At 46.6% G+C, this 21,798-nt stretch overlaps 1 protein-coding gene and 1 long non-coding RNA gene across 3 annotated transcripts; both read right to left on the minus strand.

Moving 5' to 3' along the window:
* Window positions 1-8,581: 8,581 nt before the first annotated feature.
* On the minus strand, window positions 8,582-9,616 carry LOC103650915 (uncharacterized). 2 transcript variants are annotated; one of them, XR_002268446.1, is made up of 5 exons: window positions 9,377-9,616; window positions 9,204-9,308; window positions 9,033-9,134; window positions 8,873-8,962; window positions 8,582-8,792 (listed from the first exon to the last, which is right to left on the minus strand). It is a non-coding gene; the product is annotated as an uncharacterized lncRNA (long non-coding RNA). The 2 variants fall into 2 exon arrangements; XR_564477.2 differs by having other exon boundaries at window positions 9,204-9,616.
* Window positions 9,617-17,960: 8,344 nt separating this feature from the next.
* LOC107521947 (gibberellin 20 oxidase 4) lies at window positions 17,961-20,722 on the minus strand. The gene is made up of 3 exons (NM_001321686.1): window positions 20,092-20,722; window positions 19,660-19,981; window positions 17,961-18,442 (listed from the first exon to the last, which is right to left on the minus strand). Exons 1-3 carry the CDS (start codon window positions 20,658-20,660, stop codon window positions 18,173-18,175), a joined length of 1,161 nt encoding a protein of 386 aa, NP_001308615.1. The 5' UTR covers window positions 20,661-20,722; the 3' UTR covers window positions 17,961-18,172.
* Window positions 20,723-21,798: the final 1,076 nt, after the last annotated feature.

The raw sequence follows: 21,798 nt of genomic DNA on the forward strand, positions 1-21,798 counted from the left end.
GAAATTTTAAACAGCCGAGGAGATATATGTGCCTTCTCTGGCGCCAGAGGAATTGCCACCATTTTAGAGAAGAAGGGCTGCGAACATGTAAAAACTTTAGCACAGTCCGAAGCTGCTTTGTCCTTTGAAGATACAAAAGATCCTTCGGCCGAAGCTAGCATAATTGGTGGAAAGTTTTTTACCGATATCTGGGATAATGGTGGCCGAGAAATGGCCGGAGAAATTATTCGAAGAAGTGAAAAGGGCATTCACGATGCAAGAGAAGTAGCTGAGGCTGCTGTCAAGAGCGCAGAAGCCGAAGGTCAATTAGGTACTAAATAATAGTTTTTACCGTGTTGTAATGTTTAGGCTTTTAAGATCTGTTTGTGATTTGTAATAGTAATGTAGCCGTGTCCTGCTTCAGATCCGACTAAAGCGCCTTCGGGCCCTCAGCCGAAGGAGGACGACGAAATTAAAAAGATGGCCGAAGATATTATGGATGAAGTTGTCGATCGACTGTTGAACGAAGCTGCAGAAGTGGTACTTAGGGAAAACTAGATGCTATTTGTAAAAACATTTTAAATGTAACATGTGTAATATCTTGTAATCCTGTATGTAATATATTTGTTTTATTTTTCTTTATGGTTCAATTCTTTACGATGCATGAAACCTTACATACGTACCTTTTTTGAGTCTTTGACGAAAAAACACCTTCCCTTCTTTTCATGCTTCGTGAAGAGAAATTACCACTTATCACAACAATATCCGAGGTATCCTGGAAAGTTTTGAAGCTTCGTAGAAACATTCCTCAAGGCTATACTTCAGAAATCAATATTGTTTCTCCTTGTGACTTGGCATGATTTGCCCCTCTTTCAAAGCGTTTTCCCGAAGATTGGTATCATATTTCTTTCTTATGCCACATGCAGTATGATGTATGATGCTTATGTTATGCAAAGATGATGTGATGATGTTATGCTATGTAAGGTGATATTCCGAAGGTACACGCATATCTGCGCGATGAAACACATACTCTTTTTGCGAACCAACGTTAACTTTTTGCTATAAGCCTCCCTTAGGAGCTTCTTCGCCTTTTACTTCAGCGGAATCAGCGTTGACTTTTCGCTGTAAGCTCTGCATTCCCTTAGGAACGTCTTTGGAGCTTCTTCGCCTTTTACTTAGGCGGTATCAGCGTTGACTTTTCGCTGTATGCTCTGCATTCCTTTTGGAACGACTTTGGAGCAGAAAACTTACACTGCGCTCCCTTCGGAACGACTTTTTGTGACTTCATTAAACTTACTCTGCGTTCCTTAGAACGTCTTTTTGTTGCTTCGAAAAATTTTCGATAGTCCGAAGATCCTTTTTATTATCATAAGCCTGTGAAGAAAACATATTTTTTGTAGGAATCACCGAAACTAATTACATGAAATCTAAACAATGTTCTTTATTACAGAAAATAAAACTGAATGAAAAAGACTGCTATTAGGGTAGGATATTTGTCAATATATGTGCTTTGATTCTGGCACAGTGCTGTTGACCGTACGAGCTTCGGACTGTTCTCTGAAGTCCCTTTGATGCGGAGCATATTGGCTCCCTTCTGGCTGCTGGCCTTGCTGCAACGGGGGTGGAGGCGGAGGCTGTTGCCAGGAAGCTTGAGGCTGACTTGCCGAAGCAACAGAGACTGCAGGATGGTTGCCCACATACTTTGGGATGTAGGGTGAATGATACGAAGCTGTATGCATGACCTGCTTCGGCTGAGCTTGTTGTGCTGCTGCTTCAGCTATTTCCTTTTGCTTCTGAATAGTGACATGGCACATCCTGGTAGTATGGCCTTTGTTTTCACCGCAGAATAAGCAAAAGATTCTTCTCGGTTGATCGCCAAATCTTCCTCCGAAGCCCCTGGCTCCTCTGCCTCTTGGAGCTGGAGGTCGGAAGGAACTTTGTTGTTGCCCTGAAGCCTGTGAGGAGTATTGTGGCCTTTGTTGCTGACTCCCTTTATCATCATTCTGAGTGGAATTGTGAATTGACCTGACATGCCTCGGGTAAAACCTTCCTCCGAAGCCCCTGGTCATTTCAGAAAACCTAAAAGCCTCCTCCCTTCTTTGACGAAAATCATTGTCAGCTCGAATGTATTCATCCATCTTCTGGAGCAGCTTTTCCAGCGTTTGTGGTGGCTTCCTGGCAAAATACTGTGCTGACGGCCCTGGCCGAAGCCCCTTGATCATAGCCTCAATGACAATCTCATTGGGCACTGTTGGCGCCTGTGCTCTCAATCGTAGAAACCTTCGGACATATGCCTGAAGGTACTCTTCATGGTCCTGAGTGCATTGGAAAAGAGCCTGAGCAGTGACCGGCTTCGTCTGAAACCCTTGAAAGCTAGTTAACAGCAAGTCCTTCAGCTTCTGCCATGAGGTGATTGTTCCTGGTCGAAGGGAGGAATACCAGGTTTGAGCAACGCTTCTGACAGCCATAACGAAAGATTTGGCCATGACTGAAGCATTGCCACCATACGAAGACACTGTTGCTTCGTAGCTCATCAAAAACTGCTTCGGGTCTGAGTGGCCATCAAACACGGGGAGCTGAGGCGGCTTGTAGGACGGGGGCCAAGGTGTAGCCTGCAGCTCAGCGGACAGGGGAGAAGCATCATCAAAAACAAAATTCCCATGATGGAAATTGTCATACCAGTCATCTTCGTTGGGAAAACCCTCCTGATGAAGATCTTGATGCTGAGGCCTTCGGTGTTGCTCATCCTGAGCAAGATGGCGAACTTCTTCAGAGGCTTCGTCTATCTGCCTCTGCAGTTCGACTAGCCTGGCCATCTTCTCCTTCTTGCGTTGAACCTGTTGCTGAAGGATTTCCAGATTTTGAATCTCCTGATCTAGATCATCCTCCGGAGGTGTTGGACTGGTAGCCTTCCTCTTCTGGCTTCGTGCCTCTCTAAGAGAAAGGACGTCTTGATTGGGGTCCAACGGCTGTAGCGTGCCAGCCCCTGGTGCTGAAGTCTTCTTCGGTGGCATGACGAAGGTGATGCCTTCCGAAGGTGTTGAAAAAGCTCAAGAAATGGAAGTGAGTTCACCGGAGGTGGGCGCCAATGTTGGGGACTTGTTCTCAAATGCTATGAGTTAAGAACAAGGCAACATAGAAAATGTTAATCGTTAAGGCCCTTCGTCCCCCGAAGCATTATTTCCCTTAGGATATAATGACTTGCGGACGAAGGTTATGAAGGACATACCTTCGTAAATTCATTAAACAATGACGAGGGATAAAATATAAAGAATGTAAAAGAACACATGAACAATCATTTATTATTATTATTGAACATAAACAAAAATATTATTGAACTATAAGTGTACCTTCAACCGGAAGGAAATGATAATACAAGCGTAACGCAAAAAGCGAATGCCAAGTCAGCGTGAACAGTACGGGGATACTGTTCACCTATTTATAGACACGGGACACAGCCCTTACAAAATTACATTCATGCCCTTTACATCTGACAATAACTCTATAGTAATCTATTGAGGTCTGAATAGCCTTTTCATCTTTAAGTCGGTTCCACTCTCTGCTGTTACACCGAAGCTTTCCTGCTCAACACCTTCGGCTCTGTATCAAGCTTCGTATTATCCCGGTCTGCTGCAATGCCGATTTTAGTCTGAGGGTACCTGTTCACATATTGTACTACAGAAATACTGTTAAATCCTGTTTTTGAGGACCTTCGGATGCCGAAGGTCCCCAACACCGGTCGATGATAGGTTCTTTACTCTACTTATGTGCATCTCGACCGGATATTATGCTTTCCGTATGCATGTGTGCAAGATTCCAAGCCGACCCTAAGGAAGCTCACCTTACGGCCGTGAAACGAATCTTGAGATATTTGGCTTATACTCCTAAGTTTGGGCTTTGGTATCCCAGGGGATCCACATTTGATTTGATTGGTTATTCGGATGCCGATTGGGCGGGGTGTAAAATCAATAGGAAGAGCCCATCGGGGACTTGCCAGTTCTTGGGAAGATCCTTGGTGTCTTGGGCTTCAAAGAAGCAAAATTCGGTCGCTCTGTCCACCGCCGAAGCCGAGTACATTGCCGCAGGACATTGTTGCGCGCAATTGCTTTGGATGAGGCAAACCCTGCGGGACTACGGTTACAAATTAACCAAAGTCCCTTTGCTATGTGATAATGAGAGTGCAATCAAAATGGCCGACAATCCCGTCGAGCATAGCCGCACTAAGCACATAGGCATCCGGTATCATTTTCTTAGGGATCACCAACAAAAGGGAGATATCGAGATTTCTTACATTAATACTAAAGATCAATTAGCCGATATCTTTACCAAGCCTCTTGATGAACAATCTTTTAACAAACTTAGGCATGAGCTCAATATTCTTGATTCACGCAATTTCTTTTGCTAGATTGCACACATAGCTCATCTATATACCTTTGATCATATCTCTTTTATATGCTATGACTAATGTGTTTTCAAGTCGATTTCAAACCAAGTCATAGGTATATTGAAAGGGAATTGGAGTCTTCGGCGAAGACAAAGGCTTCCACTCTGTAACTCATCCTTCGCCGTCGAAACTCTCCATTCTTGGGGGAGAAAAGCATGAGCATCAAAGACAAGGACTTTGTCTTTGGGGGAGAAAGTAAAAGCCCAAGGCAAAAGGACCGGACTTCGTCTTTGGTATTATCTTAACTCATTTATTTATGACCAAAGGGGAAGATAGCACTTCGAGGGCTCTAATGATTCCGTTTTTGGCGATTCATGCCAAAAAGGGGGAGAAATGAGCCCAAAGCAAAAGGACCGCACCACCACCAATTTCAAAAACTTAGTGTTGAATATCTATCAATTGGTTTTCCTATTATGTTCAAAAGGAGGAGAAAGTAGTATTTCAAAAAGGACATATCAAAACCCTCCTGAACACCAAGAGGAGTATCTCAGTTAGGGGGAGTTTTGTTTAGTCAAAGGAGAAGCATTTGAAACAGGGGGAGAAAATTTCAAATCTTGAAAATGCTTTGCAAAATCTTATTCATTTACCTTTGACTATTTGCAAAAGAACCTTGAAAAGGATTTACAAAAGAATTTGCAAAAACAAAACTCGTGGTGCAAGCGTGGTCCAAAATGTTATATAAGAAAGAAACAATCCATGCATATCTTGTAAGTATTTATAATTGGCTCAATTCCAAGCAACCTTTGCACTTACATTATGCAAACTAGTTCAATTATGCATTTCTATATTTGCTTTGGTTTGTGTTGGCATCAATCACCAAAAAGGGGGAGATTGAAAGGGAATTAGGCTTTCACCTAGTCCCTAATTAATTTTGGTGGTTGAATTGCCAAACACAAACAATTGGACTAACTAGTTTGCCCAAGTGTATAGATTGTACAGGTGTAAAAGGTTCACACTCAGCCAATAAAAAGATCAAAGTTTTGGATTCAACAAAGGAGCAAAGTGGGAACCGAAGGCCCTCTGGTCTGGGAGCACCGGACTGTCCTGTGTACACCGGACAGTGTCCGGTGCACCACCGGACAGTGTCCGGTGCACCAGAGGACTCCAACTCAAACTCGCCACCTTCGGGAATTTCCAGAGGCACTCGCGCTATAATTCACCGGACTGTCCGGTATACACCGGACAATGTCCGGTGCGCCAAGGAGGAGCGGCCTCAGGAACTCGCCAGCTTCGGGAAAAGCCAACGGCTAGTCCTCTATAATTCACCGGACATGTCCGGTGTGCACCGGACTGTCCGGTGCAACTCCGGAGCAACGGCTAACTCGCGCCAACGGCTACCTGCAGAGCATTTAATGCGCGCGCAGCGCGCGCAGAAGGCAGGCGCGCCCATACTGGCACACCGGACAGTAAACAGTACCTGTCCGGTGTGCACCGGACATCCTGGCGGGCCCACAAGTCAGAAGCTTCAACGGTCGGAATCCAACGGAACTGGTGACGTGGCGGGGGCACCGGACTGTCCGGTGCGCCATCGAGCAGACAGCCTCCCAACGACCACTTTTGGTGGTTGGGGCTATAAATACCCCAACCACCCCACCATTCATTGCATCCAAGTTTTCCACTTCCCAACTACTACAAGAGCTCTAGCATTCAATTCTAGACACACCAAAGAGATCAAATCCTCTCCAAATTCCACACAACACCAAAGTGATTAGAGAGAGTGATTTGCTTGTGTTCTTTCGAGCTCTTGTGCTTGGATTGCTTTCTTCCTTCTTGATTCTTTCATTGCGATCAAACTCACTTGTAAATTGAGGCAAGAGACACCAAACTTGTGGTGGTCCTTGTGGGAACTTTGTGTTCCAAGTGATTGAGAAGAGAAAGCTCACTCGATCCGTGGGATCGTTTGAGAGAGGGAAGGGTTGAAAGAGACCCGGCCTTTGTGGCCTCCTCAATGGGGAGTAGGTTTGCGAGAACCGAACCTCGGTAAAACAAATCCGCGTGTCACACTCTTTATTTACTTGCGATTTGTTTTGCCCCCTCTCTCGCGGACTCGTTTATATTTCTAACGCTAACCCGGCTTGTAGTTGTGTTTATATTTGTGAATTTCAGTTTCGCCCTATTCACCCCCCCCTCTAGGCGACTATCAAAGGTGATTTTTTAAACCAATGCAGCGGTATCGAGGCGCCTCGCGCGTGTCCCAGCGAAACCATCAGGCGTGGGCCGGGGGCCATGAGTCAGTCAGCCACGGGGACAAATATGGCAGTTGGCGTGACCGAAGGCGGATTGGCGGTGATTACGTCAGCAAACGCACGGAAGCAGCACACCAATCGCTAATCAAGCTTTGGCCCCACCTGCAGGCTCGTATCCTCCCCTGAGGTGGGCCCGGGGGCCACTGTCGGTACCCTGAAACAGGGGTACCCCTTACTACAGTATGAAGGCGCGATGCCCATGCGGCTATCTCTAGTCGCGTGGTAAACATCACCTGACCCCACCACGTGGGCCGCTCCGGGGCCGCCATATGACCGGAGAGGTAATATACTCCAAGGCATCATCAGTGAGTTCGGACCCCTGTATATACAGGCCTGACCTCTGGGTAAGGTCCAGGACCTCCACGGGTGCAGACCGGACCCCTGGGACGGTTTCCGGACCCCTCTGTGTGGGGTCCAGGGCACTCATAGCAGGGTCCTCGGATTCTGGGACAAAGGATACCCAGGCCTTAATCAAGGCCAGGCGAGGGTCCGGAGCCGACACGTGTTCGGACCATGCCGTGTACGCTTCTGCTCCCCGCTCAGGCAGAGACCCGATGATGCCACGTGGCCTACTGCCCGTGACGTAAGACAACAGGCGGAGCCTGACGTAAGGCCTCTGGGCCGCGCGACCTCTGCATTTATTGTGGATAAGGCGCGCCGCCTGTCCATTCCACTGGCAGGTGATGTGCCACCTCGGCATTTAATGAGCCTTGTCCACTCCACTGACAGGCGATGTGGCGCCTCAGCATTTAATGTGCCATGTCCACTCCGCTGACAGGCGGCGACCAGGCCATCCCGCAGGCGGCGTGCCTGTCCATTCCATTGGCAGGCAGTACGCCCGTGCTGCGGTGTACACTATGCTCATCATCACTCGCGCGTTACCGAGGAAGCAGCTGCGACATATTAATACTATATGCACTACGGACATTATGGCGCTCGGAGATCGCCCAGGCGTTACAGGCGTTCGTTACTTCCCTCCATTTTGCCCCTGGGCCCACATGTCGGGGCTCAGTATCCTTGTATGTGCCTCCCTTGAGCTATAAAAGGGAAGGCACACTACGTACAAGGCAGGCTGACTTAGACACAAGCTCGCAGCTTCACTTAGACTCTCGGACTCACAAGTTCATACAAGCTCTCAAGCTCAATACAACACACAATGGAGTAGGGTATTACGCTCCGGTGACCTAAAACACTCTAAACCCTTGCGTGTTGTTGTGTTCATCCCGAATCCAGCTAGCAGGCAAAACGCTTAGGCCCCTCCTCATCTTACGATTTAGGGCGGGTGCGTTCCGCCACCCGGCCGGAGAATTTCCTCTCCGACAATGTACATGTATAATGTCTGCATGATTTTATGCTTCTTGCAACTAAATCTGTGTTGTTTACTTGCAGTGTTTCAGATACTGAACCTGTGTTGCTTGTGTACATGTGCAAATTGACAGCAGCCTTTGCCGCACTACAACAGCTACAGTCATTTTCGCGCGACCATGAACCGTCGAAAATAAGGCCTTTACCGCCGAAAATAAGTTATTTTCGGTGGTCTTAGGCTTATTTTCGGCGGTTTGTGGCCGCCAGAAAAAATCAGCCGAAAATAAGCCTTTATTTTCGGCGGCCAGTGACCAGCCGCAAAAAATAAGCTAATTTCGGTGGCCAACAGAACGGCCGCCGAAAATAACCGTTGACTTTCGGCGGCTGATACCTGGCCGCCGAAAATAGGCTATTTTCGACGGTCAACCGAACAGCCGCCGAAAACCAAGAACTGCCGAAAATAGTTACTGCTTATTTTCGTTGGCTCACTGAGGCCACCGAAAATTAATAATTTCAGAGAAAAAGTGAAAAAATTCAAAAATAACAGCAAATTCATCAACAATATAATCACAATAAAATGACAGAAACATTAAATCCACAATTGCACAATTCACAAATAGTCCACAATATAAAGTTGGAGTCCATTACAACATCAGAGTTCACAAATAGTCCATACAACATAAAGTTCACAAATAGTCTATTACAACGCACAATTCGGCACAAAACTCAAACCATCACATATTGGGGTCGTTGGAGTTGTGAACACTACCTCCAGAAGCGAAAAACTCGTTGACGAAGTCGTGTAACGGGTCTGGATTCTAAAGAAAAAAGAATACATTAATAACGACAGTGTTTACATGCATGACCACTATTCAAACAAATTATTTGTCAAATTAACCTCTCCTGAAGTAGCTCCCTCCATTGCATAAGCTCCTACTGGTGCTGGTATAACCGGTGGTGGCGTGTTATGGCCCATGACCCCGGATCCCTACAAAATCAAGTTTAGTCAAGATTTGAAAGGTTGATACAAACGACAAGTCTTAACTAAATCGAAGCACCTGAGGTGGAGGTGGCGGAGCATGTAATCCTCACTGAGACATCGACGACTGAAATTGAGGGAAAACAAATGGTTGCTGTTGTGCCTGCTCTGGAAATCAAGACTGTTGCAAAGATAATATATTAGTTATAGAACCAATATCGATCGTGTTGAGAATAAATAAGACACTCACGTTCATTGCTTGTTGAGCCTGTGCGTTGTAAGTAGCCATGTACTCCGATTGTTGTTGGAGGAATGCCATTTGTTGTTGCCGCAGCTCTTCATGAAACTTTTCTTACTGCTCCCTCATAGTTCCTCCATGTTAGATACAGAGCACCGACTACGACTGCTACTACCACAACCCACCTGCGACGAAGAGCCGCCACGAGAACGCAACTCCGTCGAATCGATCACACCGATAAACATAGAATATTTTGAAAAACAAGAAAATTAGTTATTCGGTCATAGTTCCAATATTATTGAAAAAAATTCACAAATTAATATCGTGCATGCGCCTTTCCTCCAATAGAATGCACAACTTCAGCGTCGATGGTAGGCACTCCTCGCCAATCGTAGTCTTCTCCATACTTTTAAACATCTCCTGCCCGTATGTCTTCTGCAATACAATATGAGGTTCAACACACATGTAATTTATAGCTATATGGCAAGAAAACATTAATCCTAACAACAACTAACCATACGCTCAACGACCGCATGACTACACAGCTCATCGGAGATTTTACTATTTTTCGCTCTATGCCCTCTCCTATAAACATCGATTGGGCTCGAGACAACTCTAGTTTGAGCCTCCTGCAAATATATGAGTTTAAACCGGTTTCATTTCTGAGTAAAACAGAATACTACATACTCACAATTCGCTTCGCCAACCAAATGTGTCCATCAGCCCCATAGGTATGGTTCACTACGACCTCATCATCGTCCTCGTCCTGCTGATGGCGCTGCCTATGTCGATTCCTATTAGACTTCTCAATCCACTCGGGCGAAGCCCATATCTCACACAAAGCCTTGTAAGCCTGCGACCGGTGTTCCATCCATGGAAGAGTTACCTGCATCTAAAACGTTAGCTCAAAATTACACTCACATCTGAATGAGCTGCTAAATTAGATTTTTACCTCCATGTACTGGTCTACAGTCAAGTAGACATCCGAATATTGTCGAAAGTTGTTGATAGAATGCCCTCGGCGCTTCATGTACGCGTTCACAACCTGTAGACGAGCATTGGAACACGCATCCCTGCACACCTTCTTCGCATTTTTCTCTAATACTCGGTCTGCATGCTCTTGAGCCTCAGGTTCCACACAATAGCGTCTCTGTCCAACATCGAAAATAAATTTAGTTTGAAAACAGCTAATAAATGTTAGTTTGAAACATTACTCTTATCCAAAAGTCGTGCTTGACGACGCCTTGAGCTGTTCCATATGTAGCATGTGGAGCTAGTGCGACGTGCGACCAGCTAGTGCAAGGAACCACCACACCTTTCGGGTCGGTGACAACTCCTAGATTAAGTAGATGACAGAGGTTACCGAAGACTTTATTAACCTGTCTATGGTGACCTCGACTGTCGAAAGACGTGTCATCCCATTGGCTGCATGACAAAAAAACAAGGAAGTCATGTCATATATATAGTGTACAATAAACAAATAAGTAAGAACAAAGTGGTCAAACGTGAGTACCTATCACCAACCGGGATGATCAATACCCGAGCTTCAGATTGTGCAAGCGCTGACGGAGGTAGGACAAAGTGGCCCTTCCGAGTGCCCCTTCGTCGAACGACAAGAGCCTCGGTGGTATCGTCATCCGCCTTAGCATCTATGCCCGCGACCTCCTCCTCCTCCTCATGGGCCTGCACCTCCTCCTCTTCATGGGCCTGCACCTCCTGCTCCTCATGGTGTTGCACCTCCTCCTTCTCGTCCTCCTCTTCCTATGGACATGAAATAGAGACATGTAAGACACATTTATATATAAGTGACTGACAAATAAGACCAATTACATAAACATTTACATCGGTACTCCGTTGTAGAGCGATAGGTGTATCACGTAGTTCTGGCCGGGCGTGTCTCAGCAACGCCTCCTGTCTGCTCTGGCTAGAAGAACTCCCTTGGAAAAGGGAACGTGCACCAGGGAGTATCCTGCTAGCCGCATTGAGAAACCCCCTAGCAATGCGCTTTGTTTTCCTACCACTCATCCTATTCAATAGAAAAACATTAAAGGTATTAGCTCCATAAAATTAAGTGAATTAATAAAAAAATCAAATAATACATCACATAAAATTAACTTATGCATTACACATCAAAATTCATCGGAATCACGATCAAGGAGTCTTCTTCGATCCAAAGCTCGCAATGTGGCTTTTTTGTTCCTTGGATTTCGTTTTCGTTTCGGTGCAACACACTCATCGGCAGTGACATCGTTACGGTCTCCGACTAGTGAGTTCAGTGCAACACCCTCATCGATAGTAAAAGTGGTTGGCAATTCTTCTTCTTGATAAACATCATCGGCATGTCCGTCTTTGAATTGATAACTAGCAGTGCAAGGAGTATGTAAACGTTCCCTAGGGTTCAACTTGTGGACTACCCACCATGCTTTAAACTTCGGATTTGGGTACGACATATAGTAGACCTACTCGCACTGGTGTGCAAGGATAAAATTATCATGGCCTCGAAGTCGTTCCTTGTGCTTTACTTCAGTTATGCCATATTGACTTTGTCTAATCTCATTATTGTTGTCAAACCAATCACATAGAAATAATACTAATTTCAAAGTTTTGTTCCCTGCAAAATTAAACTCTAGGATGTTTTGAATGATGTCATAATAATTAGTTTCTCTTACGAGTGCATCGAGTGCCCTAGTCAGAACTCCAGTGTTACGTGTGGCTGCACAAGGACGAGACTTTTCAAATTGGTCTGAACGAAAACGGAAGCCATTCACATCGTATCGAACAAAGGTTCTGCAAGTCACCGTCCCATAAGATAGTTGTCTCAAGTCCTCGTGTATGTTAGGAGTCTTTGTGCACTGCAAATAATATACAGTTAAAATGACTACCTTGCGTAAAAGGCTAAATGACACCAAAGTAAGGAATATAAAGAGTTTACATGCTCCCGAAACCAGTCAACAAAATTAGGTCTTCCTTGCCTCCCATGTCGTCGCATCGTATCTAGTTGTTTGCTTGTAGGCTGATGGGAATAAGTCCAATTTTCCTTGTCAAACTTACTGTACGATAAATAAGTAATTAAATATGGCTCCTTGGCAAAGAAATTAAGGGGTAAAATAAAGACTTACATGAAATATGGCTCCATCTCTTCCATATTAGAGTACATGTATAGCAATGCGGACATTCTTTCATCCATGCTAAGGTGGTAGAACGTGCCCTTACTAGTACTTGTGCCTCTCCATTGGAAAATGTTGAGATCACTGACAGGAGGTTCCTCATCGACATTGTATCGCATGGTAGCAGCATAGACATTATGTTCCTCTGCGAAATACACACTCGTGAAGTATGAAACCTCCTTTAGCAAAAAAACTTCAGCGATGCATCCTTCTACTCTAGCCTTATTTCGAACCATGCCTCGCAGGTTTTTGTGTGCACGTTCAATGTGATACATCCACCTATATTGTACAGGTCCACCAACCTTTGCCTCATATGGAATGTGAATAAGTAGATGCTCCATCGGATTGAAGAATCCAGGTGGGAATACTTTTTGTAGCTTGCATAACAACACTGGTATTTCTTTCTCCAACTTCTCCATCATATTCTTACTTATTTCTTTGGCACAGATCTGTCTGTAGAAATAACTTAGCTCAACTATTGTTTGCCACATGCCGTCGGGCATGTAACCATGAAACATGACAGGGATAATCCTCTCCATTAATATATGGAAGTCATGGCTGTTTAACCTAGTTAGTTTTCCCGTTTTCAAATTCACAGCTCTTTTCAAGCCCGCAACATACCCATCGGGAAATTTAATTTTTTTCATCCATCTCATTACCTCGATCTTGTCTTTAGAGGTAAGACAGAACAAGGCACGTGGCGACTTGCCGTTGTCATTGAGCACTTGGGTTGGTCGGTCACAAAGCATTGCTAGATCTCTTCGAGCTTTCAGATTGTCCTTTGTTTTTTCAAAATGCATGCAGGTGTGTATGAGGGCTTCAGCAACATTACTTTCTTGGTGCATGACATCAATGTTGTGCACACGAATCAATGACGACATATAAGGGAGCTCCCAGAGACCACATATATGTGTCCAGTTGTGGTCCACTCTGAATCCTTCGTACTTGTCCCCTTTTCATTTAGGACAAGGCTGTTCAGCTGAGCATATATTTCTGCTGCGTTAAGACGTTTAGGCGGTCCTTTGGTGACCACGATGTTCTTTATAAAGTTTTTCTTATCGCTCCTAAAGGGGTGTTTCCTGGGCAACCAGCGTCGATGACAATCGAAGTAAGTGATCTTTCCACCATGAGCAAGACGGAAGCAATCTGTATCTGAACCGCAATATGGACATGTCAATCTACCATGTGTACTCCAACCGGTAAAAATAGCATACACCATGAAGTCATGCACTGACCACAAATACGCAACTCGAAGTTTGAATATCTGTTTTTTAAAAACATCGTATGCTTCAACTCCTTTCCAAAGCTCCTTCAACTCTTCAATCAAGGGTTTTAACATGACATTGAGGTTCTTTCTAGGATAGTCTGGGCCAGGAATGATTAAGCAAAGAAATATAAATTCATACAAAGAGAAGGTGGAAGGTTGTATGGAATAACAAAGATGGGCCAACATGAGTATGATGATGCCATTTGACCAAACAGTGTGAAGCCATCGGTCATGAGGCCGATTTGAACATGTCGAGAGCCTTCCAAACATCCCCATCTGAATGGTGCACGATTAGGTCATCATTATCACGGACACCTTATTTGTGCCATCGCATGTGCATAACAGTTTTTTAGATAGAAACAACTGTTTCACTCGAGGAGTTAGTGGCAAGTAGTGGAGCTGCTTATGTGCAACATCTGTCATCACCTTATCACCCTCATCATTAACAACTTCCACAAATCTAGATTGTCCACATTTCAGACATTTTTTCTCTTCCGCATTCTCCTTCATGAAAAGCATACAATTATTTTTGCATACATCAATCTTTTGATAATTGTCTTTGAATGGTACATGTCTTTAGGCAACTTATTGGGCTTTGGGAGAACATCTCCTAATAACTTTAAAATCTCATTGTAACAATTGTTTGAGAAAAAGTACTTGGACATAATACCCATGAGCCGAGTCACAAAAGCGAGTATACTCACATCTGTGTGTTCATGCAACAGCTCTTCAAAGTCTTTTAGTAGTTTAAAAAATCTGGAAACCTCTGGTGTGGCAGGATCCTCGAAGCTTAGGTTTAATTCTGGACGTAGCGAATCTAGCATCTCATGCATCGCATCGTCGCCAGCCCAATCATTGTTCTCCTCCTCTTCTACATTTCGGTTGGGTACTACCTCACCATGATGTTCCCACACCTCATATCCGGGCATAAATCCAAACTGACAAAGATCTAGGCTAACTCTTTCCTTATTAAGAAATATACTATTTTCGTGCCGCCAACAAGGACATCTGACAGTGCCGGTTAATGACAAGGAGAATATGTGGTCCACAAAATCTTTGGTCTTGACTACCCAATCATCAGAATGACGTTCATTTCTACTCCAGCCATTATACATCCATGCACGATCTTCAGTCATGTCTGAGACTGTTAAACCGAACCATACCGTGAAAACATTATTCAACTTAGTCAAGGGTTTCGGTCCTATATATATAGGCAAGGATAGGTTCTAAACCCACAGCAAGCTAGCAGGACCCAAAAGAATTCGGCAGCATAACCTCGCTGCCACTAAACAACATTACTTATATATAAAACAAAGAATGATATAATATTAATCAAGTCAAACTAAGTACCACAAACACTAATAATGCAACTATTCTACGTACCAATATAATGTACTATTAAAACCAATAATATAATAATACCACATATTAATATGAAATTAATGCCTAAATACAATATGCCCCTAATCCCTAAATCACATATACCACTAATACATTAATGAAATCGAATTAAACAATAATACTAATTACAAATAGTAATTAAACAAACACAATTACAAATATACACTAATTTTGGCGGCGCCTAAATATCAACCGCCGAAAATAAGGAATAAAACACGCAAAAAAAATTTACCTCTCGATGCGGTGGCTCGACGACGACGGCGGAGTGGCGGGCAGCCCGGCGAGCGAGCGGCGGGTGAGCGGCGGCGGGCTTTGGGAGAGGAGAGAAAGAACAGAGAAGAAGAAGGAGCCGACGGTTTTTAAAAGCCTTATTTTCGGCGGCTCGGATTTGGCCGCCGAAAATAGCAGCCTATTTTCGACGGCTAGGTCAAGCCGCCGAAAATAACAGACAATTTTCGGCGGCCAGGGATGAACCGTCGAAAATAATATGGACCGCCGAAAATGATTCACAGTGTTGTTGTGCCGAGGTTGATGTGTGTTGGAGCCACAAGGTAAACTGATTGATTGTGAGGGACACCGCGTACACGGTAAACGAAATGGAAAGCATGGACCCTGTTTGTATCGGCTTCTGGCAGCTTCTGGCCACCAAAAACTGTTGTGGACTGCCAAACGCTCAGCTTTTCAGCCAGCTTCTATAAAATTTGTTGGGGCAAAAATCATCCAAAATCAACATAAACACATAATCGGTTGAGTCATTGTAATAGTAGGAATCCGTCACTTTCTAGATCCTGAGCCCTATGAACAACTTTATCTTCATCCACACGTAATCGTAATGATACTCAGATTCTCTCACAGCCAGATTCTTCACACAGCCAGATTTTCAGAAAAGCTGGTCAGAAAAAAGCTGAACCAAACAAGCCCATGGCCAAGTCCCTGCAGTGGCCACTGGCCAGTGGGAGGTGCGGATGACCTAGCTACACCAAGGGCAACGACGGCTTTCGCTGCGTCGAGAAGTCCATAAGTCCATGTGGCGGCCCAAGGAACTTGACGCAAGCACGTGAAGTATATGTGCTGAAGCCTGAATAGAAATTAGAGGAATTTTGTCTCTAGATATGCATATGGTTCTTTTCGACGCTTAGGGCTAGTTTGAGAACCACAATTTTCCAATGGATTTCTAATTTCTTATGGAAAAATGAACTAATTTTCCTTAGGAAAATAGAAATCCCTTTGAAAATTATGGTTCCCAAACTAGCCCTTAAAGAACAAAAATCTTTGGTGTAACCGTAGAATAATGCACACATCTTGGTGCAAGTGGCCATGGTCTCTTTTTTCCAGACTTATGGGAGGCGATCTAGTCTTCGGATTGATTGTTTCTAGCTGAGATTTTTTAGATCTTTTTACTTTTCTTTTATTTGGCTGTATGTATTTTGCAGAAGTCGGAAGTTGTACTCAGGTTAGAGATGGCCAAACGGGTCGCCCGGCTCGGGCCCAGTGAAGCCCGACCTATTTTGGGCTCGACCCGCTAGGCACGGTTAAAAAACCAGGCCGGATCGTCTAAGCCCGCGGGCTTGTTTCCTTGTCCGAGCCTGGCCCGTTAAGCACGAAAAATCAGGCCAAAAAACGGGCTAAACGGTTCGGTAAGCACGGTTTAGTGCAAAAAAGCGGGTTTAACGGGATTAGAGGTAAACGGGTCGTGTCGGGCTAGTCCGTCGTGCTTAGCTTCCCGTCCGAGCTCGACCCGCTTATTCGTGCCGGCCGGATCGGGCTAGTACCAGGCAAAAAAACGTGCTTTGGACTGGACTTTCGTGCTTCGTGCTTTCTGTACATCTATAACCCAGGATTTGTATCATTGTTATTTTTTATAAAAGCTTCTTTATCGAAAAAATCTGTCCCCAACCCCACCCCACTTGTTTTGACAACGTTGCTGTACGATAGTGCTGGAAATCACAGGTACATTCAGATCAATTGGGCACCTTGTTCAGTTTGTCGGATAGCATATGCCATATTTGAGCTGTTGTGCAAGTTGTTGTTTAACGCCCAACAGTTTACAGTGACACGCTTGGTGCTGCCGGGCTGCTGTCTGTGCGACAAGTCACCACGACCAGTACACTGGATTCGGTGGCGCAAGACTGCATGCCATCAACTGCGTGAGAACGCAACAGAGCACCGGGAAAGATACGTAATGTTCAGGATGCGGCATGCAGAATGCAGAGATAAAATGCGGTAAGATTTTTTTTTTTGTTGCAGCTATCACTGAAATGTAAGTGTATACTTGTCATTTAGGTCAGCAATTGGTATCTCAGATGAAGGTAGTGAGTAGTGGCCTAGTTGGGCATGTCCGAAACAAGAATGCAGGCAAGCCAACCTCGGTTTGTGCACCTGAAGTTCTGAATTGAAGGGTCCCCTAAATCTGCGTCTCCCATCGTCCCATGTCCAAAGATAAATAGCAAAGAAACATGTGCACAAAATTTAGGGAAATGTTGAATGCTCCAACTCAGTTAGTTTGGGAACTCAAATTCTCATAAGGATTATAGGGTAAATTCCTCCACAATTGCCTTCAATCTCGACCTGAGTTCCTAAACTAGCACTATTTTTTTTTTGTCACAGATGAACCGGGTAAGACTGATGTGAAGCAAGAAGATTTGGGGTTTTGGAATTTGGAATTCGGAAACGTCTGGAGCTTTCGGTGCAGCATTTTCCTTATTCGTTCGTTCAGGGTGAGGACCGAGGACGAGGAGAAGCGATTCTCGTCCGGGCCCAGCAAACATTCGGCACCCGTTGCACTACCGGTACCAGACGCACGTGACGTCCGTGTCGATCGGTCCAGTTTCATGAGCCCATTCTAGTCTATAGAGAGTAGTTACGTACGTACAAACATTGAACTATCCATCGTCCATAGGATGGGATCAAACAGTTGTCGACAAAACAAAGAAAAGAACACCAGGCCGCCTTGCTTATATATAAAAATATTAGAGAAAGTACCTATATATATATGTATTTTTTTGCATATGTACACTAGTAGTAGTAGCAGTAGGGTCGTCCAAAAATGGGGAAGGCGGCGCGGGGCCCGTGGGCCACATGTCTGCCACCTGATCACCACGTGGGCGAACCCCGCGCGGGCCCCGGCGAAAGAGACGGCCGGCTCGTTAGGTGCAGGGAGCCGCCGCCGCCGGGCCGTGGGAGAGCCAGCGGGTGAAGGCGTCCAGCGTGCGGGTGTCGGCGCGGTAGTGGCGCTGCGTGAAGCGCATGAGGTCGGCCCAGGTGAAGTCCGGGTACTGCCGCGGCGCGGCGCTGGCCGGCGGGCGCACCACCCGGTCCTCGCGCGGGCACAGGAAGAAGGCCAGCGATTGCCGCTCCTGCCGCCGGTTCACCACCGCGCGGTGCAGGCAGCTCTTGTACCGCCCGTTGGACAGCGCCTGCATATGGCATGCGTTACATACCGGAGGGGGTGGGGGGAGTTAGTACAGTACAGTACAGTGCACAAGAATCATCGTGTCGGACGGTAGGGCTGTCGCGCAGACATACATGTACATACACACACTGACACAAAGTCTCGTCTCACTCTCATTGTTGCGGCGGGCCAGCTTGGTCGCGGGAAACCGGCCGGATGCATGCAAGTGCCTGCCACCCACTCGGCCAAGGGGCCAGCCCCGGGTGTGGGCGCCGCGTGCCGGATCGCCAGCGAAACCGCGAGCAAAGCGGAAACGGCTAGAAAACGCGGCGGGGGCAACAGACAGACAGCCGAGCCAAGTTGCAACCAAGCAGCCACAACCAGCGGGATGAGTGAGTGAGTGACCCAGCTGTGTACTGTTCCACGGCCCCCCCGCGCTCGTGCGGCGCATCGCATAGGACCGCTCGCGTGGCGGATCAGACGGCACGGGCCCCATCGATCCTCCCGGTCCCCGGACACCGAGAGGCGGCATCAAAAACAGGGGAAGCCGACGAGGCCGCGCGCCGCCGAAAGCGTTGTCCGGTACCCGCCGCTGCGCAACGGCACAAGCCAACAGGGAGCTTGCTGCCTGCCCACCCCCGGCGGTCCGTTCTGTTGTCGCAGCTTCCCCGCGGAAGCCTCGGCACGGCCGCCGAGAAGAGATGGAACCAACTCCAACGCGTGTCTCCGTTGCATCGCTATGTACTACAGTGTCGCGGCTGGACAGGACTGGACTGGACTGCACCCGACTGCAGTGCTGCTACATGACATGCCTACGTGTGCGTGCTGTAATCTGTCCAGTTAGGTCCACTAGGATTCGGGGCAAAAAAAAAAATGGGATCGTATCCAGTGCACAAGGGCCACGCCGTGCACAAATACACAAAACGAAATCTGGCCGTCCATTTTCCATCCAACGGCCGTCGTAAATATGCAGATGAACCCTCCCGCAACCTCCGTAGCTTGCCGAGTCTGTTTTGTGAAAAACCCCCCGCGCCGTCATGTCGTTGGATGGAAAATGGACGGCCAGATTTCGTTTTGTGCATTTGTGCACGGCGTGGCCCTTGTGCACTGGATACGATCCCAAAAAAAAATTAAACAAAAAAAAAACCCCACAGAGAACTGAATGAATGAATATGCACAGCAGCACAGGGCAGGGACAAAGAGGCCAAGAAAAGCAGAGGAGCCGGCGCTTTCGTTCGTTACCATGAAGGTGTCGCCGATGTTGATGACCATGGCGCCTGGGACGGGCCGGACGGGGCGCCACTCGCCGTCCACCAGGACCTCCAGCCCGCCGACGTCGTCCTGCAGGAGGATGGTCAGCGCCGTGGGGTCGCAGTGCGGGCCCGTGCCCAGCGTGCGCTCCGGCACCGGGCACGGCGGGTAGTAGTTGCACCGCATGATGGAGCGGCTGTCCTCGAAGAACTCCCGGTAGTAGCCGCGCTCCACGCCCAGGCTCAGCTCCAGCAGCTCCATGATCGTCAGCGACAGCTCCTTCATCTCCTCGCAGTACCTCTGGTACACCCGCCTGCCATGCGTATTCATCAGTCGAATGCAATGCTAAGGCCCCCAGGGGCAGGGGCTTCTGCTGGTCCTACTTATAAATGTAAATTCGGCGCCATCTTCTTCTTTACTCACCCCACTGGCTCGAAATCTTGGCCGAGGGTGCCGGTGAAGTAGTCCACGACGACGGGCGCCGCGGCGCCGTCGTGGAAGCCGAAGGACAGGGTCTCCTTCCAGGGGAGCTTGGACGCGAACCGGTCGGCGTGCGCGCTCGTGTACCCGGACACGGTGCCGGGGACGCGCCGGGCCCGCTGCTTCTCAGCCAGCGGCAGCCGGAAGAAGTCGCTGGCGCCGTCCAGCGCGGCGCGCCCCAGCGCCGCGTCCACGCCGTGCCCGCACACCTGGAAGAACCCGTGCGTCGCGCACGCCGCCGCCACTTGCGCCGCGGCGCGGCGGAGCCCCGCGCCGTCGCCATTGCGCAGCACGCCCACGTCCACCACCGGCACCTCCAGCTCCGCGGCCGAGGTCGGCCGCGCCTCTTCGTGCGGCCACAGGAATGGCTCCGGGATCTTGGGCTCCCGGCGCAGGTCGAACACAGCCGCGGCCTTGTTAGCCGCCGCGTCGGCCCTGTCCTTGCCAGCGGGGAGGTCAATGCTGGGAGTTGGGGCGCGGAGGGGGAGCGGTGGGGTCGGGCTGGCGTCCATGGATGTGGCTGTGCGCTGCTGCTAGGCAGAGCTGGCTCTTGCCGTTCTTAGGACACCATGAGATGTGCGAGCTGCGAGTGTGCAGGGAAGCTGTCCGGGCGGGTGGGGGTATTTGTAACAGGGGAGGAGAGGGAGTTCGGGAGCGACGACAACGGCGAAGGCAGGGAGCCAACATAGAGGGAGGCGCGGCCTCATGTCATGTGGGACCTGATGCTATGGCATGGGGCCATGGGGGCGGGGGCTTCAGGCCGTCAATTAATATGTTTTATTAGTTTGAATTTATTTAGCCTTGATCTTTATTTCACAACAAAAATACCGTTTCAAATCTTTCACAAAAAAAACCGTTTCAAATATTTCACAATACTCGTTTCCTCGCAACACAACAGAAAGTTTAATTCACGCATCAATAGCCTGAAACCTCTAGCTAGCACTCTACCTAGTATTATCATGGTTCACGGCCACAATTGGGTTTCTACTGTTGCTACACTAACATGGTACAACCCAATGGTGTGTGCAGCGTATCGTATCATCAAACTATAGCTAGTGGAGGGACAACCATGCAAAAATATGCCCATCATCATATCGCAAAATATCTATTGGCCCAACGTTGAACGTTCCATTGTAAATGGCTTCTCACTGCACATAAAATCTATATATTTCCTTGATTCTAAATTATAAGATGTTTTGTCTTTTCTAGAAATATTGCTTTTTTACTATGTATTTAGACATAGCTTGAGTCCAAATATAAAGCAAGTTTCACGTACCTTAAAAAACCAAATTATGATGAACAGATATTACTTTCTTTATACTCACTCCACAAAAGGACACAATTCTCGTTTTTTTAAATCAAAAACTAAAAGTTAACTAGAATTATATAAAAAATACTAAAATAAGTAACACTAAGTTATATCAACCATGAAAAATGTTTCATTGATAATAAACATAGTAATAACACTAATAATTCAATTTAAACTATATTAATTTACCATGAAATTAATTCACTTTCTATAAGCTTATATTTTTTTTTGAAAAATAAGATATCAATAATGGTTTTAATTTTAATCACTTTATGCTTTTATAAGACAACACTACTGGACATATAATTTTTTTATGCAGAAAATTCAATTTCTTAAGTGGA

Source organism: Zea mays, chromosome 3 (genome assembly GCF_902167145.1).
Source record: "Zea mays cultivar B73 chromosome 3, Zm-B73-REFERENCE-NAM-5.0, whole genome shotgun sequence".
Classification (NCBI taxonomy): domain Eukaryota; kingdom Viridiplantae; phylum Streptophyta; class Magnoliopsida; order Poales; family Poaceae; genus Zea; species Zea mays.